At 39.5% G+C, this 18,491-nt stretch overlaps 1 protein-coding gene across 1 annotated transcript in view; it reads right to left on the reverse strand.

The window, feature by feature from the left end:
• Positions 1 to 6,963, reverse strand: part of LOC115026556 (contactin-associated protein-like 5) — a 63,312-nt gene extending 56,349 nt beyond the window's left edge. The window contains exon 1 of the mRNA XM_029459413.1: positions 6,806 to 6,963. Coding sequence (XP_029315273.1) covers positions 6,806 to 6,878 — 73 coding nt within the window. The 5' untranslated portion in view covers positions 6,879 to 6,963. The remainder of the gene's footprint in view (positions 1 to 6,805) is intronic.
• Between the last annotated feature and the right edge of the window lie 11,528 nt (positions 6,964 to 18,491).

The following is an 18,491-nucleotide window of genomic DNA, read 5'->3' on the forward strand; positions in this document are numbered from 1 at the left end:
AAGAGGCTTTTGTAACCAGTTTCTCCTGCAGGGAATGGAAGTTCGGGGAGTTTCACACCAGTGCGAGAAGTTGATTGAGTTTTTGGTCTTGTAGCTTTATATAGTATTTGGTATGTGAGTGTGGTCGTGCATGGGCAGTCACTCAAGACAACACGCATTTATAGATATGATGCCAGTGTCACAGTGCTGCCCTCAATCTGTTTTGAGATATGTATTTGTTCAAAGCTTCTGCAACAGGCAGAATAAGCCACAGCGATACACAGTAAAACCCACATGTACATGTAAGAATATCGACTTATAAACGGGTAAATCCTCCGAAATAAATGACAAAACACACGTGTTTCTAATCTGTTAATATACAGATCAGTGTTCCCTCAATAGGCATTCAGTTTATATGTTTTCTACATTTGATTGGACACACTGCTATACATATTTTCAAGGTTTTTTGAAAGACTGCATTGTGTTGCAGCTTTCTTTTTCTCTAAGTCTGCCTGTGAACCAGCACCTCCAGATTACACGCGTTTGTTTCAGCCTCCTATAAATATATCATAATCAATATCCAATCATAGTGAGTGTGAAAATGCAGGACTGTGTCTGATTCTAAGGATAATCACACAATGCAATTACATAAAATAATAAACGGTGCTCTACGTAATGTTAAATCTGAGCGAGCACTTGGGATCTTTTAATTTCGTCTCTGTTTAAAACAGAATCTTTTTTTTCTTCCCCGTCTCGTTTTTCATCACTGCGAGCGTCCCCTTGCTGATTATTGCATCAATCTTATTGGCACAGTCGATAGAAAGTGGGTGTTGATAATCCTTTCAAACCCTCTGCCAGTAACACTGAAAATAAATAGAGGATGGAACTTACAGACTCTACAGCTATTTGAAGCATATTCATTGCACTCTATAGATTAGGGATTGGTGCAGCATCACTGTGTGACCAATGCAGCTGGAAATGGAAAGGCCTCCACTGGCGCCACATTCATCACAATAGATTTTGTTCTGCTCCCGAGAGACCGGGCAGAAATTATTTCTCTAAATAGTCTTATATCATGTGTCCATTTTTCTTCCTATTCATTACAATCAAAACGCATTTTGTTCTGGATCTGCAGAGGACAATGTGAAAGCGTCTGCGTGCAGAAGACAGTAAAACACATATACAGCCTGACATTCAAACACTTCTTATCTACGAGGGGTGAGTTACATAACGTAGAATATTGTGACATGATGTGCATTTGTCTGCTTTCAAAGGTTTTTGCAATATCTTGGTATCAATCGCTTAAACATCACAGGATGAATCAGATTGTAAAAACGATGAAAAGCTATTAGCACAGATGTGATTACTTTAATTTTGCAGATATTAGCTGAACATTTCTTCATATCTGGTGATTTTATTTATGAAATAATTCTAAATAGATTTTCCAGAAAGGCATTATTAGGTAGATAGATAGAAGTCTCTGCAGAGCTGCAGTCAGTCAGAGATCACACACAGAGCTCCGAAATGCTGTATTTACTCAATTTAACCAAATAACAATGCAGTTCTCTGTAGCAGTACAGAATAAAGTCCCTCTGACGGAGATGGATTTAGATTGAAATATAATCTTGTTGTTTTTCGTTGGCGGAAATGAAGATGTATAGAAGCGTAGTAACTGCATTAATATACAGTCGAGGAAATTGTGTTTGTGTGAATTCTAAAACTGATTCTTTTGTTTTAGAGTTAGGTTTAAAAGGTTTTCATTAAAACGTTCTATTTTTAATTATTATAAATATAATTATATTATAATTAATTAATATAATTAAATTAATTATTTTAGTCCAGATTAGATTAAATGCAAAAAACAACAAAAAAAACATGATATGACAAAAATAAAGAATGTTATTCCTAAAATTCCTTTTTATTAAAAACATACATCTGGTACCAAACTCCAATATAAATTTCATACATATCAGAAAAATCGTTTTCACACATTCTCTGTGGGATCAGAATAACGAGGAGAGTAATCCTTGTGACATTATTATACACTATTTATGTATATACTGTCATTCTTTCGTTCCCCCGCATTCCTTCCAGTTGGGTTTCTCTCTCCAAAGAAATGCGACGTATGTTTAAACATGAGCAAAAGTGCCTGTGCTGTCACAAAGCAGTGCTCTGCCTCATTTACCTTTTGATCAATTCATCAGGCCTTGAATATGTACAGCGGTAGGTGTTCCTTGAGTGCTTGCTTCACATTCATTAGACGAGAGAATCTGCAGCTGCATGGTCTCCATCAAACTCGCACACACGCACCCTCACTTCTGCTGTGATGCTGAATGCCAGCTCTGCTACAGCATGTTCCAGGTGCTACGGATGGGAAATAATTAGCTGTGAAGTATCTGTTTGCTGAGCTAACTTCAAGCATGAAATTTTAAATAAATATATGTGTGTGTGGTGCTTTGCTAAACCGGAAACAGATTCTAGCTTATAAAAGATAAATGTCTGGCGCAGCGGTCTCCACCTGCTGCGAAGGGGAAACACTGAAAGCGTAGCAATATTCCTCCCACAGACCTGTGGTGAAGAATGTCATATCATCTGGTAATAAAAGCCTTCCAGCCGAGAGACTCATGTTTCCACTCATGGCAGGAAATATTCCCTAAAAGAAGCCTCACTTTGGCCTACAACAAGGCCGTGGTAGGCTGTATATAGCGAGGTAATTAGCTGGGGGAAGCGGATTATGAATTATGCCATAGCCCTGAAAGACATGCCAAACATAATATGACAATCAAAAATACATTAGCGAAGAAACAATTAGTCGATTAGTCAACAGAACATCGTCAGTTGCTGGATTCAGCTTCTCCAATCTGAGGACTGGAGGAATCTTCTTCTCTTCAGTGTAGAACATATATTTTGTTCTGGTTTTGGACTTTATAAGCAATTTTAAAACATCAAATTGGACTCTGGGAAATTGTGATGACCCACAGCTAGCTTAATGTTCAACAGCTAGCCTAATGTTCAACAGCTAGCCTAATGTTCAACAGCTGGCCTAATGTTCAACAGCTAGCCTAATGTTCAACAGCTAGCCTAATGTTCAACAGCTAGCTTAATGTTCAACAGCTAGCCTAATGTTCAACAGCTAGCCTAATGTTCAACAGCTGGTCTAATGTTCAACAACTGGCCTACTGTTCAACAGCTAGCCTAATGTTCAACAGCTAGCCTAATGTTCAACAGCTAGCCTAATGTTCAACAGCTAGCCTAATGTTCAACAGCTAGCCTAATGTTCAACAACTGGCCTAATGTTCAACAGCTAGCCAGTGTGCTGCACGTTCACAGCTCATATACCTTTCAGCTCTAAACAAAACTCAACGTCTGTCCCCAGCGGTTAGCAAAGAAGACACGACATGTAAATAGAAAACTTGGGAATTATAAGAAATCACATTCATTCCCCCAAAGTCCCTGAGTACTCGTCTTAATGCATAGTGATAAAACTAATAATACTAACTCTCCCATCCAATTCCTGACCAGACTGCAAAGAAAACTTGCCTTAAAAATGTCTGAATAACTCAGTTTGATCAAGTCAAATATGGCAGCTTGCAGAGGCCCTATGCGTCCAACTATGCCGCTCCACGTTCCCACTATAGCAGGGGTCGGGAACCTATGGCTCTTTCGATGACGCCATATGGCTCACGGACAATTTTGAGCTCTGTTTTGCAAAGGGCAGGGCTTCGCTCCCGACACAAACACATGTGTGCACACAACTACAGGCAGAGACAGAGCGGAGGAAAGGAGAGGAGTAAACAAAACAAAAACATCCACGCACGCACATATTTGGCTTTTATGGCTCTCCCACTCAAAAAGTTTCCCGACCCCTGCACTATAGCGTCATTTTTGCATGTGCAGGGATGCCTCTAGTGGCCAAAGTAATTATGACGGGAGCATAAGGACTTTCCCCCAGGGGACTGCTGTTCATATCCTCTGTGAAACCGAAAGTCACCGTTGACGTATTTTAATTACGTCACGTATGTTACGTACTTAACTTACAAACGTAACTGTATGCAACAAATGTAATCTACTTATTTCAACCCTCGCCAAAATGCTTTGTTTGAATTCACAACATCAACCACATTTAGAAATCTATCAAACTACCCAAAAAAAAGACACTAAAGGGCTACGCAGGGCCTTAAACCGCCACGCTAATGGTCCCGACCAAGCGTCAGTATGTGACGAGTAAGTCTCTTTAATGTGATTAAGTTCTTACTTTAAAAAACTGATGAAATTCACTCAGCATTGTAGTAATGCACAACCCTTAGTGTCCTCACAACTGATATGAGTGCAGGAGAGCACCTTGTGGTTTGCAGACGTCAACACAAATTTCCAGCAGTGGACAATTAAGTTGTAGAACAATACAAGTTCACCACAGGAAAAAAAAAAAATGTTGTTTCAATACATGTGTGAATAGCTCCCCTATCATTTAGCAATTAAAGTAAACGTCACGCCAATACAGTATCTCCTCCTGAGATCGAGTGTTGACATATCAAATGACGTACTCTTCTCTCTGTAAAGAGCAGAGGGTCTGACAGGAAGTTGCTGCCACCTGCGAAGGCTCCACACACCCGCCATGACACGTCTCTGCTCCGCTCCTCTTGTTTCTCACTGGTAAATATGAGAGCAGCTCTTTGACCTCCAGGAGCATCTCATTGTTTCATCTCAGCACAGCAAGTCAGACCTGATCACTGCACACATTTGAGAACCACAGGACTGCCATAAATGAGTAATGCAGCTGTCAGTTTAGCTCAGTTCATCACCTTTAACGTGAACTGCGTTAAACCCCAACACAAGCCCGGTGTCACACTCGCCCTCAGAGAGCAAACATAAACCGAAAGATCAAATGATGTCACGCCGCTGGTGTATTCGTTTACTGTTGGGAATCACTTTAAAAATGACAAAAACAGAGCAGGAAAGATCTTAAGTGCTGCTAGAAAGCTTCATTATTTGTTACATTCCACAACATCATTTTATTATTCTTAGTAGCTTGGCTAAAAATGTAAACTTTATTCAAAGGGTGTAGCTAGAGACAGGCCATGGAGTCATTACAGTCAAATAAAACTGTTTATCCCTTTGGGAGCATGCAAGAATGTGCTGAGCAATAAATATTGAAATTTGAACATGAATTATCATTTTAAATGAGGTGATAAATATTGAATGCAAAGTTGAAATTGTGGCCTGCATGTGGAGCTAGAAGACTCGCAGGGATGGAAAGGTTATTGTCAAGCCATAGAGACTCAAGCTATCTACATTATTTCTAAAGTTGTCTTTAAAGAACTACCAACACTAGATACATGTGGGAAATCATAGCAAAAATATGAATCAGAAACTGGCAGGAGCAAAACATACCGAAACAAAATGTCTGAATATTCCTGTTAATAAAAGCTACTGTGGGTCCCCACTGACAGACTGAGCTCTTATATCACAGGTCTGTTCTTATTTTGGCAGTTTGTATTTTAAATAACATTTCTTCTTTTATATATCCACTTTGTTATGCTTTGGCAACACACATGTGGTATGTGATGCAAATTAAGCAAATTGTAACATTTGTTAAGTGTTGGTTGTAGATTCTGCAGGTTACTGTAACACCTGAAGGCAGCAGTGTTTTATCAACATCTTACATTTACTGTAAAATCAACAATAGAAGTCCAGTTTACTAGCTCCACCTCGCTACTATAAGACTGATGCAATCGAACAAAACACCCCCACCCAGTATATCACTGGCAGACTACATATTATCTTGATTTGCAGCTCAACTAGGTGTGTCCCAGTCTGTAGGACTTGTCAATAGTTTGGGTAAAATGTTCATTGTTCCCACCGCAAGGAATCTCTGCAACATGGCTTAAATATAAATAAAGAAAATAGGTTTTATATGGATACTATTCTTATAACAAGTTCATTATCATTTAAACTGCTCGTTTTATTCTTCCTTCCTTCTATAAAATATAACAACTGTCCAATATTAAAATTCCAGTCAGTATATGGAGAGCAGAGAAAGAGCATTCAGAGAAGCTGAAAACATTTTTTGCTTTAAAAAATGACTTAAAGGATTGATAGGTTTATTAAAATTATTTCTAATCTCCACACATTATAACCCACACATATTAATGACACGACTTAAGCAATTAAATCCAAAACTAAAGCTGCACAGCTTCATATTTTAAAAATGTAACCCCCCCCCCCCCCCCGTGGGAGAGCAGCAGTGTCTTTTGTCGAGGCTCCAGCAGCCTGTGTGACTGAGTGTATTTCCACGTAGGTGTCGACCAGCATAACAGCAGCTGTCTGTGCAGTGTACAGCTGTGGCCAGTCAGCAGTTTCTGTTCCCCAACACACACCAGCAAAACATGTCTAAAGACTGACTCAAAACAAAACAGCTTTGTGTGCTAAATAACCCGAGGAGTACAAAGTAACCCCGGGCTGCAGGGTGAAGCTCAGCCCCTCCACACTGCGTTTGACTTGTGGATGCAATGAAATGATCCTGTTTGTTTGACCTTCATCGCACAACAATATTCCATCCTGCTCAATATAAAATAAAGACAATGATCAACTTGTTATCTGCACGATACTGACAAAAAAAAAAGGGCGTTTAGGTACAATTCAAAGTACACTTGAAAATGACCAACAACAGCGCAGCTCCAAGTGTAATGGTCACGATGCTCCGGCTGCAACAACAGCAGGACAAAGGTACCAGCCAGGCGGCAAAACTTCAGCTTCTATTCTGATTCCGTGCATCAGCCTGCAGACCGGAGAGGAGTTTACAGGTGAGCTGAGGAGGAATACTCACAGTGAGTGACGGCGGATGCTCCGCTGAAGACGCTCAGAGTGTAAAGGGTAACCATATGCATCAGAAAAAACATCTTCCCAGCCGTGGTGTGGTTATTATCCGTGTGTTCGCAGAGAGGAAAAAACAGAGGAGAGGTTCCTCCTTGCTCCTCCAGCACGGAGGGATAGAAGGAGACAGATGTGGAAGAGCAAACCGCTCAGACGACGACACGACTCCCTCACTGTGAGGCACAGCCCGCCTCTCTCTCTCTCTCTCTCTCTCTCTCTCTCTCTCTCTCTCTCTCTCTCTCTCTCTCTCTCTCTCTCTCTCTCTCTCTCCGTTTCAGTCTATATTGGCAGGAGAAAGAGCAGTGTGATGCCCAAGCATTGTCCTAAAATAATAAATAAAAATGCACCACAGAGGAAAGCTGTAAATGCAGCAGCAGTTATTCCTAAATATGCTTCAGAAAACTTTATTGTAAAAATAACAAGTGTATAAACCTGTGTGCTCTGGCAGGTTGGTAATTAATGCAATTCTCGCTAACACTATTGGTTTTGTAGGGAGCCAATCAACGTGGAGCATCTGCTCGGATTGAGGTTTTTTTTCCATCTCGTCATGTTTTGAACATCTACCAGTCTCTCTGTTTTAAACCCGTTTACTGGCACGAGCACAGGTCTGACAAATTTGGCAAAAGGTGTGTATAAACAAGATTAGGATATAGACCAGCAACAGCAGGTTTTATGGAGGCCGTGGGAGGGGACATATTCATCAAGGGGCCCCATTAAGGAGCTCATAATATCACAATACATTTTTTCAACCATAAATCTAATTTTACTGTTTCTTTTTCTTTCTCACGACTGTATTCTATAAAGCAGAATAAAATAGTGTGCTGTGCATATGCTGGCAGTGTTGTCCGTCTGGAACTCCTTGAAAGGGCCCCTTGACCTTCTTCCCTTTACTATTCCAGTCGACTTTTAAATTCTGTGAGAAAATATCTTTCAAGAATGTTCCATGTTATAATATATTCCAGTTTGAATATAAATAAGTCAATTAAATGTGTTGTGTTGTCCTTTTTTGAAATAGCCTCGTTTAGGCAGTACCTTTTCAGGGACAGTGCTACAGGACAATATCAACACTTGTTGTCGATCTCAATCTTGACCAAAGTAATAGAGTAATCTCGTGTTGGTGAAGATCAGACTGTTACAACAATTACAGTAGTTTGCACATATACACACCGCTCAATTACACCTTAACTAATTGGTGCAAAACATGTAAGATATAGTTGACGATTAATTGTAATTGTAAAAGTAAGAGACATAGAAGAACAGCGATAATAACAAATCTGAAGAGGAAGCATATTTCAAAAGAGCTCATTACAGCTCTGTGTGTTTTCCCTGTGGCTGTTTTGCTGCTTCTATACGGAATGGTCAGTCCTCTTAATTTCCCTTTGGTCTGAGAGAGCATCATATTCTTGGTATTTGAGAATCTGCTTCTTATGTGCTCGTGCAGGCTGCAGTGTAACAGGAAGTGCTGCTCTGTCTCTGCATCTTGTTGTTGGCAGAACTGATTCAGTCTGTTTTCTCTGGGTTGCCAGGTTTTTCTTTGACAACCAGTCTTAATGGCCAATTTGTCAGTTGTGTGGTCACTCAGTCTTTTTTGTTTGTTTCCCAATTTCTGATCGCTCGCACTGCACAGATAATCCACTCTGAATTGTCTGTTCGGTGCTAAATTTACCTTCAGGTATTGCTTTTGTTGTCCAGATGCTGGTGCCGTTTTCGTTTCCTGCTTCTGCGTCATCTTCTCTCCATCTTCTTCTTTTGGCAACACATCTCTTTGTAATGGTAAATCTATGTTTTGTGGGCCCACACTTGACGACCATGTAATACAATTTTGTTTTGATTATGGATTTACATCTGCCTGTTCAAATTATCTTCATTGACATGACCATTATTAACAAACCATGTTGTACAAGGTTTACAAAGTAATATTCAGAATGTAACGACAAATTACTATACATGACACATTAGTCAACCCTTTGTACACTATACTACATTATACAACTATGTTATTATATTCCAATAATGAAAGAAAAACACATTCTTAGTAGAGGCATCTATAGACAGAACATATCTGATATAATACACTATAGTTCACAAGTGGTTCTTATCGGTGAGAGCCATAGAAAGAGAGACAGAAACCAAACAATGAGAGGGGGCAGATTCTGAAGAAGTTCAGCACAGTTTCATATGTTGTTCTGCTGGTTTTCCCTCAGGCTCTGACACATATTGCTGCTTCCCGGGCAGCGTTAGTTTATTCCCCAAGTAAATGTTGAATTTTGTTTTGGTCCGAGAGTGTTTCATGGCGTTTCCTGGAATACCACTACATCACTATACAGCACTGTGCAGCATACAACAAGGAAAGACAAAGAAATCATTGAAAGAATATCCTAAAAAAAAAAACGATATAATAAGATGAGACGTTCATGATTTGAATATTTGAATACGCTGCCATGGTAATGTTGGGAAGCACAGAAGAGAAGACATCAAGACATTTTCAGCACCACAGTTGTGGACAGCTCCCTCTGCATATGAAATTAATGGTTTCACTCTTTGTAGATCCATTAATTAATCGAATCAAAAGAGTCCAATTTCTTATCATTTCAGTGAAAGGCACTGATACAGAAATGCAATTTCATAGGGAGGTTCCGGAAAAGAGCACCATTATTTTGCACTTTCAGGATATTAGTTTCAATTAACTCCACAAAGTCATTATTCAGATTAATTTATAAAAAATGTCATGTTTTTCTTTAATATTCCAGAGACATTTGTCTGGAAATCAACAACTATTAAATCTAACGTTACCCCACATTATTGTATTATTAATATAGGACTTTTACTATGTAATGGAGTATTTATATATTGCAGTGTCTTAAATTTGAATATGTATTTATTGATTATCTGTGATGCTTTGGAACAGCTGTATAAGCTGTAACCATATATCACCCTATACAATTAATAGTGTTTGTGGCCACTTGGTGAATATGAGCCTAATGAGCCTAATATCTGCTTCAAGACTCTGCTGCTGGCCTACCGTGCTGTGAATGGATCAGCACCTTCCTACATCCAGGCCACGGTCAAACCACACACACCAGCGTGTTCGGCCAATCGGCTCGCCACTCCCTCATGAGTGGGACACAGATTTCCCTCAAACAAAACCGCCTGTTTGCTATCCTGGCTCCAAAATGGTGGAATGACCTCCCCATTGATGTCAGGTCAGCAGACAGCCTTCACACCTTCTGTCGCAGAGTAACAACTCACCTGTTTCGACTGCACCTCAGCGAATGAGGAAACAACAACAACAACAAAATAGTTCTTTGTATGTTGCACTTCCATTGTTCTTGCTTATTAGTAGCTAATAGTTGAATTCATATTCTCTTGTTTTTGTATGTTGCACTTTTGTTTGGCATATTTGAAGGTGTTCTGCACTCGTAGTTCTATCCTCATGATTGTTTGCAGCTTATTGTAAGTCGCTTTGGACAAAAGCGTCAGCTAAATGAATTGTAATGTAATATCGTCTCCTTTTAGCTCTGTTTTCGTCTCCACCAACTCATGAGGAAAATATCTGCAGCTAATACCAGTTATTATGACGTCTGACAGCCGCTTCTTGTTTCCCTATTTGTTTCTGTGTGAAATAGCCTCCTAGCTTTAAGTGTGTGATGTCTAAACATCATTAAATATATACAGCTATTATGGGTCGTCCTCGCTGGGGGCGGGGGGCTACCTTGCCTAATGGTCTGCCCTTGAACTCAAGAAGACATTTTCATCCCACCCACTAAGTGTAATTTTAACTTCCGCCTGGCTGTTTTCTGGTTAGTTAGGAGGCTGATTGTGAAGGAGAACACTCTCCCCTCAAGGACACTATCAGAACAGAAGTGCTCAGGCCTAAATATGAGAGTTCTTTGCATCTGAACACCCCTGCTCATCCATCATGTGCAAGAGTGAAACTCTCTGCAGTGTCTGTGTTTCCCAAATTAAATTCTCCACAGTGGCTATATCAGAGGACGATCCACTCAATAGTTTTGTGCCAGATAGAGGATCCTGACAAAGCTACAATCAGATAGGTGTCGCAGATGCAGGTGATCTGTGAGCCCCAAAAAGGGAAATGTAGACTCTGCTCCCCTAGATGGCCTCAGCAACACCATTTACCAGCTGCCAAGCGGACAACATCTCTGTAATTTCAGCACCAGAAGGGGAATTAAACTCAGCTTGAATGGTCCTAATGTCTTCCTGTATCTTGATGTAGGCTTTTTTGTGTCCACATAATGCAAACATAGTTCTCATATTCAAATTGCCTAAAGCTGTAGTCATTGAAATAAATGTTCTGAAATGTTCCCCTGCTCTGTATTGAGCTCCAGAGAGTCATGAAAGGATCAAAGGAGCATGTCGCTGCGAGGAGCTGAACACGCGCAATGCAAACGGAAACGGCCAACTGACATTGTCAGCCACTTCATTTTAATTGCATGGATTATGGAGCTCGTTTCCAAAGCTAATGTTTCTTGTTTCATTGCCTTTCACATTCCTCCATGCTTTATTGCTCTCTCATAGCTTTTCTTTCCACTGAAAAGCCAATTAAGTCCCTTCATGCTTTCATTTGAATCTCATGGCTTTTTTCGGTCACTCCGACAAAAATGACCCACATGGGAAATGTGGAAGAGGTCATTATTGCTGACTAGAATACACTGACTAGAGGTTAGGAACAATCTCTATTTCCTACAAAAACGTGGATGGAATTAAAGTTATTTCGAGCTAGCGCTTTGTCACATTGATCCTTTTTGCTTTTCTGGTATCAGAATTGACAGAAGTGTCCTCGTCTTCTATTGTAACCCCGACAAAACGTCTTGATTTTATTCTCCGGTGAAGACGATATCAAACCAGGGACTGCAGCAAATATCCTCCAGAAGTATTTGAAAAGCAAATCAGTCAAGACTTGCTCGGAAAGTCTCAAAAGCAACTTAAGAGGAAACCAGCGAATCAAAAAATCACACACAAAGAAAAATAAATTACACGACAGCATTGTTGGACACAAGAGCTTATTTCCAACTTTCACTTTGAAAATAAAGTCCACTTTGTCAAAGGCTGCATAATAAATATGTTGAATCAAATAATGCTTTCTTTCTTTTTTTATTTATGAGACTGTGTAATTTGTCAAATTCTGTCTGGTCAGAACCACTATCCAATCACTTCAAAAGAAAAATCAAAGATCAGAGAAACAGAAACAACAAGTATCTTCTCCAGCAGTATAATATGTTCGTCCGATGCCAACAATAATAAAACCACAAGAAAATCTATAATATAATTAAATCATCCTGGATAATAAATACACGACGGCTGTGCTAAATAAAAAAACATGACTTGGCAGAAACAACTAAAGCAGCATCTTCATTCACTGCCACAGATTACTGTAACACTGTACTGCATCGTGTCGGGAATAAAGACTGTGGTGATGAAAAGCTTAATATTTTTGGGTATGAACCACACCGCACCGGGCTCTGGCACCACACATTCAATTTACTCTTAAGCTCACATGATTTCCACCTTCAGCACCTGCATTGTTGCTGTAGTCCGCTATATTCCTCCGTGTCACATTGTGCACAAAACAATATGCTGCAGTACTTGGCAGAAGAATCATATTTGGCAAGGGATCTGAAGTGGGTCTGTGTGGGGTTTTTATAACATTTCATTTCAGATACTTAATAATTTACAAAATGTGCTGAATGTGTGCTTCTCTCGATTCATTTCTCACATCGTAACCTCCATAACTTCCTCTTATTACGAAGCATAAAGTGACATTTGTTGTCCCATTGTCATCAAAGCCTCTGGAAACTCAAATCCACATATATATGTATGTAATGTAGTCTTATGCACGTAATAGTAAGCATCTCAAGAGTGTTAGAAATGAGTTTCCAATCCAAACTCCACTGGCTTTGTTTGGACATTTATTCTGGAAAAGACGCTTGTTTGTGCTGTCCCTGCGTGCACATCCACCAGCGGAGATGACAAAGTCATTCTTTTACTGTCTAACTGTAGTGGAGAAACAGCGGGCCACATTTTAGGTGAGAAGTTGTTCACAAAAATTTCTGCATATACTGCACTCATTTCCCCCCACGATCTGTTGAATAACTTCACCCAGAGAGCTGTAACTGCTTCATCTATCAGCTTGAGCTGCATCCTCTCTCCATCCACTTCAGCCTCTCCCTCTGCACACATTACATGTATCTGATGTCCCCAATATGGAGAATGAATATGTAAGCTTCTTACCACAGATACTGTTTAGCTATATGTAATATGTAACTGACTTATCGATCAAAACGTGATCTGCCACGCCGCCACAGTGTTATGATTCTGGCTTTATGTTTCCTAATTTATTTTGTAAAGTTCACTCCCCTTGTGTCGTGTCTAGTTGTACTTCCTGTCCTTGTGTTTTTCCCTCTCCCTGTGATTGTTGATTTGATCCTCCTGTGTCCATTCACCCTGCCCTTGTGTCTTTACCTTTTTCCCCCAGCTGTGTCTCGTTCCCTCGTTTAGTGTCCGTCCTGGTTCCTCGTGTCTTACCTGGCTGGTGTTTTTTCAGTTTATACGTGTTGCCTTGTTTTGTTTGTATTGTGTAAGCTTTATTTCATAAAACTCTCTTTTTGTTAATTATCTCGTTTTCTGCATTTGGGTCCTCCCCTGTCCTTGAACTGTGACACAGTCTTGAGACATGATGCTGGGTTTGTTCAAATAGTTACAAACGTTTATTTTCACTCAGATCTTTGAGGACACAGTCAACATTTAAATGCATTTTTACTATTTCAAGCCCAAATGTCCGGTGGCTTTAGACTTGTGTTCTTTGTTCTAATAGACATTAACTTCACACACTCCAGCCTAAGAAATAATGTCCGCAGTGCATTCACAAAGCAGCTAATTAAATGGATCCGCAGTGCATCTCGTTCTCATTTTGATGGAACAGATATTCTTCACTCTCGTGCTAATTATGTTTTTCATCTCTTGTTCACTTCTAAGTACTTCTACACATCCCATTGTTACTCGTCAATGACTCACCTTTTCCTCGGGAATATTTCCTTCACAGGGTTTTCAACCGCTTCTTGTAATGCAAGCTGCTGTCGATTGTCAGCTTTGTTAGACAATAAAAAAACTAAAACAAAAAAAAGCAGTGAACAATATAGGCTATGACGTTCATTTTCCGCTTCTCTGGACTGGAATTGTAACAGTTTCGAATGCATGCATCACTTCCATATCTCATAAGCAGCAGTAAACGGCTCTAACAGGCTGTGAGATAAGATCAGTTATTTTGCAGACTAAAAGCTGAATAAATACCTGCTGTAAGTTCCTAATTTTGGCTGCGGAAAGAAAACCCCTGGTGCTGAAATGAAAATGGAAAAACTCCAGAAAAGGCTCAAGGTTCAATTTACTCTTCCATAAAATGATGGAAATTACAGCGCTCGCATTCTTCCAACACTGTTTCCAAAATATAAGACATAAATACAAAGGAAATGAAACCGGAGACGACAATAATATAAAAACAACATAAAACATTTGCACCGTTCAATCCCCTCACCAGCTGTTTGTAAGACGAGTTGTTCCTAAATATTTACTAACTGCAGTGGTGGAAGAAGTACTCAGATCTTTTACTTAATTAAGTAAAAGTAGCAACACCTGCATACAAAACTATCTTCATTTATAATATCATTTATAATTAAATGTATATTTTGTATTAATTATCCAAATTCTGCAAAGTAACTTAAGCTCTAAAATGTATGTCGTGGAGTAAACAGTATAATATTTGCATTTAAAATGTGGTGCAGTAGTACCTCAAAATTGTACTTATATGCCACATTTCCGCATTTTAATATCTAAAAGCTACCAGGCATATGTTGTATGTTTTGTTGAGTTGTGTTCTTACATTATCCCAAATGTTTCAAACACAGATAAATTCATATTTGTTATTGAAGCTACCGCCTGTTTTGTTCTGGTTTCATTTGAACTCACTTTGTGAAAGTATAAATTAATAGATATGTGATGTCACTGCCCATCTAGGAGTAGATCTAAATATATATATATATATATATATATATATTTATATATTTGTGTGTATTCCATCACATGAAGGTGTTGCTTAGATATATTCTTATAGAATATAAGATACTTTATTCGTCCTCTTGGGAAATTATGACGTGTATAATAATACTTTCGTCTTATTCTCTCAGCTGCAACCCCGACGTTGTGAAACTGATTTGGGAACAAATAAAAAAACATAAATGAGCAGACTTGCTTACTCGCTTTGAGTGACTACATATTAAATATACTATAACTACACAGATAAGTGAACAGATACGATTTGATATAAGTGCTTTTATGTATGCTGTGAGTGTGTAGGTGTTATTAGATATGAACGTTAACCTATTTACCGCTTTGAATTATGTTCTTATATTTATTTTTTATTTGCTCCCAAGTCCATTTTCACACCATCGGGGTTGCAGCTGAAAAAAAAGACGAAAATATTGTCATTCGCAACATAAGAACACATCTAAGCAACACACCCGTTTAACAGAATACATACATGTAATTATAGATACAAGCCCTGTATGTGGCAGTGATATTTGAAGCTCACTCTCCTTCCTGCACTTGGCAGTTTAAACTGTGTTGCATTTAGCCTTCATGACTTCATATAGTCTATAACTTCTTTGTATTTGTGTAATATTATCTTAAGATCCGTGCACTGAGCTCTGATTAGTCAGCAGACACAACCAGATCCGGAGCAGGTGAGGTAGTAAGTTACCATGGAGTAACCAACGTCGTAGGACTGAAAACTCGGAGTTAACCCTGAAGTTACCTGCTGACCCCACATCTTGCCTCGCACTACAGGCCTCTGCTCTGTTTGTTGTGGAGAGGAAAAGCTGACAAACTCCCATGAGCCCACACTAATTCACACTGACACCAAACATCATTGTTTTGATTGAGACCCCATGTGGCAGGAAATTACATATTGTGCGTTTAAGTCCAGTACTTGAACACACGTTCCACCGCTGACAGGTGCAACTGTTTGTTATAATGTGACCTGTTTAAAGGAGTAAAAGAGACGTTTCTGACACTGGAAATTGTGTTGAACAATGATATAAACCAGGGGTGTCAAACATACGGCCCGCCAGAGGGTCCAATCCGGCCCGTGGGATGACTTTGCAAAGTGTAAAAAAACAAACACATGACAAGTTGTTTAGATCATAAAGTAAAATCCTATATTGTTCAGTTCCAGATATCTGTGACTAAATGTTTTGTGCCTTTGCTGATACACTGTGATCTGAAAGTTGTAACACACATGTGTAAATGATAAACTGACGCATAATATTGTTGAAATTGCATTTATTCTTCTTAAGAAATTTCAGGTTGTTCATAATGTTTTGTACAAAGATAATTCATTAAATGTTGAACATTTTCAGAATGTACTTTGACTTTTTTGCACTAAAACAAAGGGAAACATTTGGAGTTGTGATTATTTATAGGTTATTATGCTGTGATGTTACTGGTCCGACCCACCTGAGATCAAATTAGGCTGTATGTGGTACCTGAACTAAAATGAGTTTGACACCTCTGATTACATCACACAAAAAGAAGACATCAACACATTTGAATCTGCATCAACAGATATAAACACATACTCTGCATGAGTTGGGTTTCAGTAACACTGTTATTTCTGGTTGTTGTGTTACAGCGAACAGATTTTTCCTCCAACACATTTACACATGACTGAGGTTTTCACTTGCTTTGACATTCTGGATGTTCTGACAAGTTCACAAACTAAGTGATGTAGTGATGAACAATCAAATGATTCTCACGGAACATTCTGGACACCGTCACAGAACACAGTGGTTCAAAACAGACACACACATCACTCTGTAACATCTTCCTCAAGCAGCATAAACATAGCATGATGATGATGATGATGATGATGATGATGATGATGATGATGATGATGATGATGATGAAATGACAGCATCAGTCGTTTGGCAGCTGCAGGAATGATGACTCTTGTTTAACGTTATAACAGGAGTCAATTCCACCATGATCTTTACTGAACCTTAACCAACTGGTTATTTTCACCTTTATTTGTAGAAACGGGGGTAGAGAGAGAAACAGAGAGGGAGAGGGAGAGAGAGAGAGAGAAAGAGAGAGAGAGAGAAACGGAGAGGGAGACGGAGACGGAGAGAGAGAGAGAGACAGAGAGAGAGAGAGAAACAGAGAGGGAGAGAGAGACGGAGAGGGAGAGAGAGAGAGAGAGAGACAGACAGACAGAGTGAGAGAGAAACGGAGAGGGAGAGAGAGGGAGACGGAGAGGGAGAGAGAGAGAGACAGAGAGAGAGAGAGAAACGGAGAGGGAGAGAGAGACGGAGAGGGAGAGAGAGAGAGAGACAGACAGAGTGAGAAAAACGGAGAGGGAGAGAGAGAGAAAGAGAGAGAGAGAGGGAGACGGAGACACAGAGAGGGAGAGAGAGAGAGACATAGACAGACAGAGAGAGAGAGAGAGAGAGGCAGACACATAGACAGGGAGAGAGACAGAGAGAGAGAGAGACAGAGAGAGAGAGAGAGAAGGTTTTAGTACCGTGCAACAAAGTCCCAAGGTCAGAATCAAACCTGGGATATTGCAGTTGTAAGGCCGGTGCTGTTACCTCTTGACTAACAAGGCGTTCCACCAAGAGGTTTCTCCAACTTTAACTAACCTTAACCTTAACTCTCATGTTTGCGCCTAAACCTAGTCTTGTAAAGTCCGGCTCCACTTATCATCATTCTGGTATAAGCAGGAAAAAATGCTCTGGCTTGTTTTGTATTACTTTAAACCAACTTTAAACCAATCACAATCCTCTTGGGCGGTGCTAAGCACAGGATACAGCCCTTTAGAATAGATGGTGCATACACAGTCCACATCTGGTGAGTCAGACTACATCTAACCAAATCTTAATCCAACATTGATCCTGATCATGATCCATGTAATTACCCTCCATGAAGACCTCTCCCAGGTATTTATAGTGCTCTACAATAGAACCCATTATCAGCACATGCTTTTGTTTTTTTACAAAACTCGGGTATCATATCTTTACTCTTACAACATGCTCTTTGAACAGCTCTTTGCAATTTATGCCACAATACTGTATGGAAGAGGTGATTTCATGCTAATAATGTCTCGTGAGAGACTTGCACATTGTCTAACAAGATATTTTAATTTGTATTTTATTTTTTTTACCTCATGCAAATACAGCGATTTGGTAAATCCACACGTCTGCACAGTTGTTCTCCACTGGAGGTTTAGGGAGTGCCTCTGCATTGGTAGTGAATTATGACCCGAGGCTGGATGTGTTATTGAAAACTGCTGCAGAGCAAATTATCAAGTGTTTGTAGCAAAGTGATCATGAGGGACGAGAATCTTTTACATTAGAGATTGTTTTAAAGCTGCATTACTTGCGCTTTGATTTTTATTCTTAATTACATTGTCTTCATGAACAAAGTTCATCATTGCCATGGAATCAAAGGGAGCAGATTGGTTTCACCTGTATTTTGATTAGAGCGATGTAACAGCAAGTTGTTATGTTCTTTCCAGGGCGGTCTTCCACTGACAAAACCTTCTGATTATGCTGCTGATGCTCCTCAAATAAAAA

This window comes from Cottoperca gobio, chromosome 21, assembly GCF_900634415.1.
Source record: "Cottoperca gobio chromosome 21, fCotGob3.1, whole genome shotgun sequence".
Taxonomy (NCBI): domain Eukaryota; kingdom Metazoa; phylum Chordata; class Actinopteri; order Perciformes; family Bovichtidae; genus Cottoperca; species Cottoperca gobio.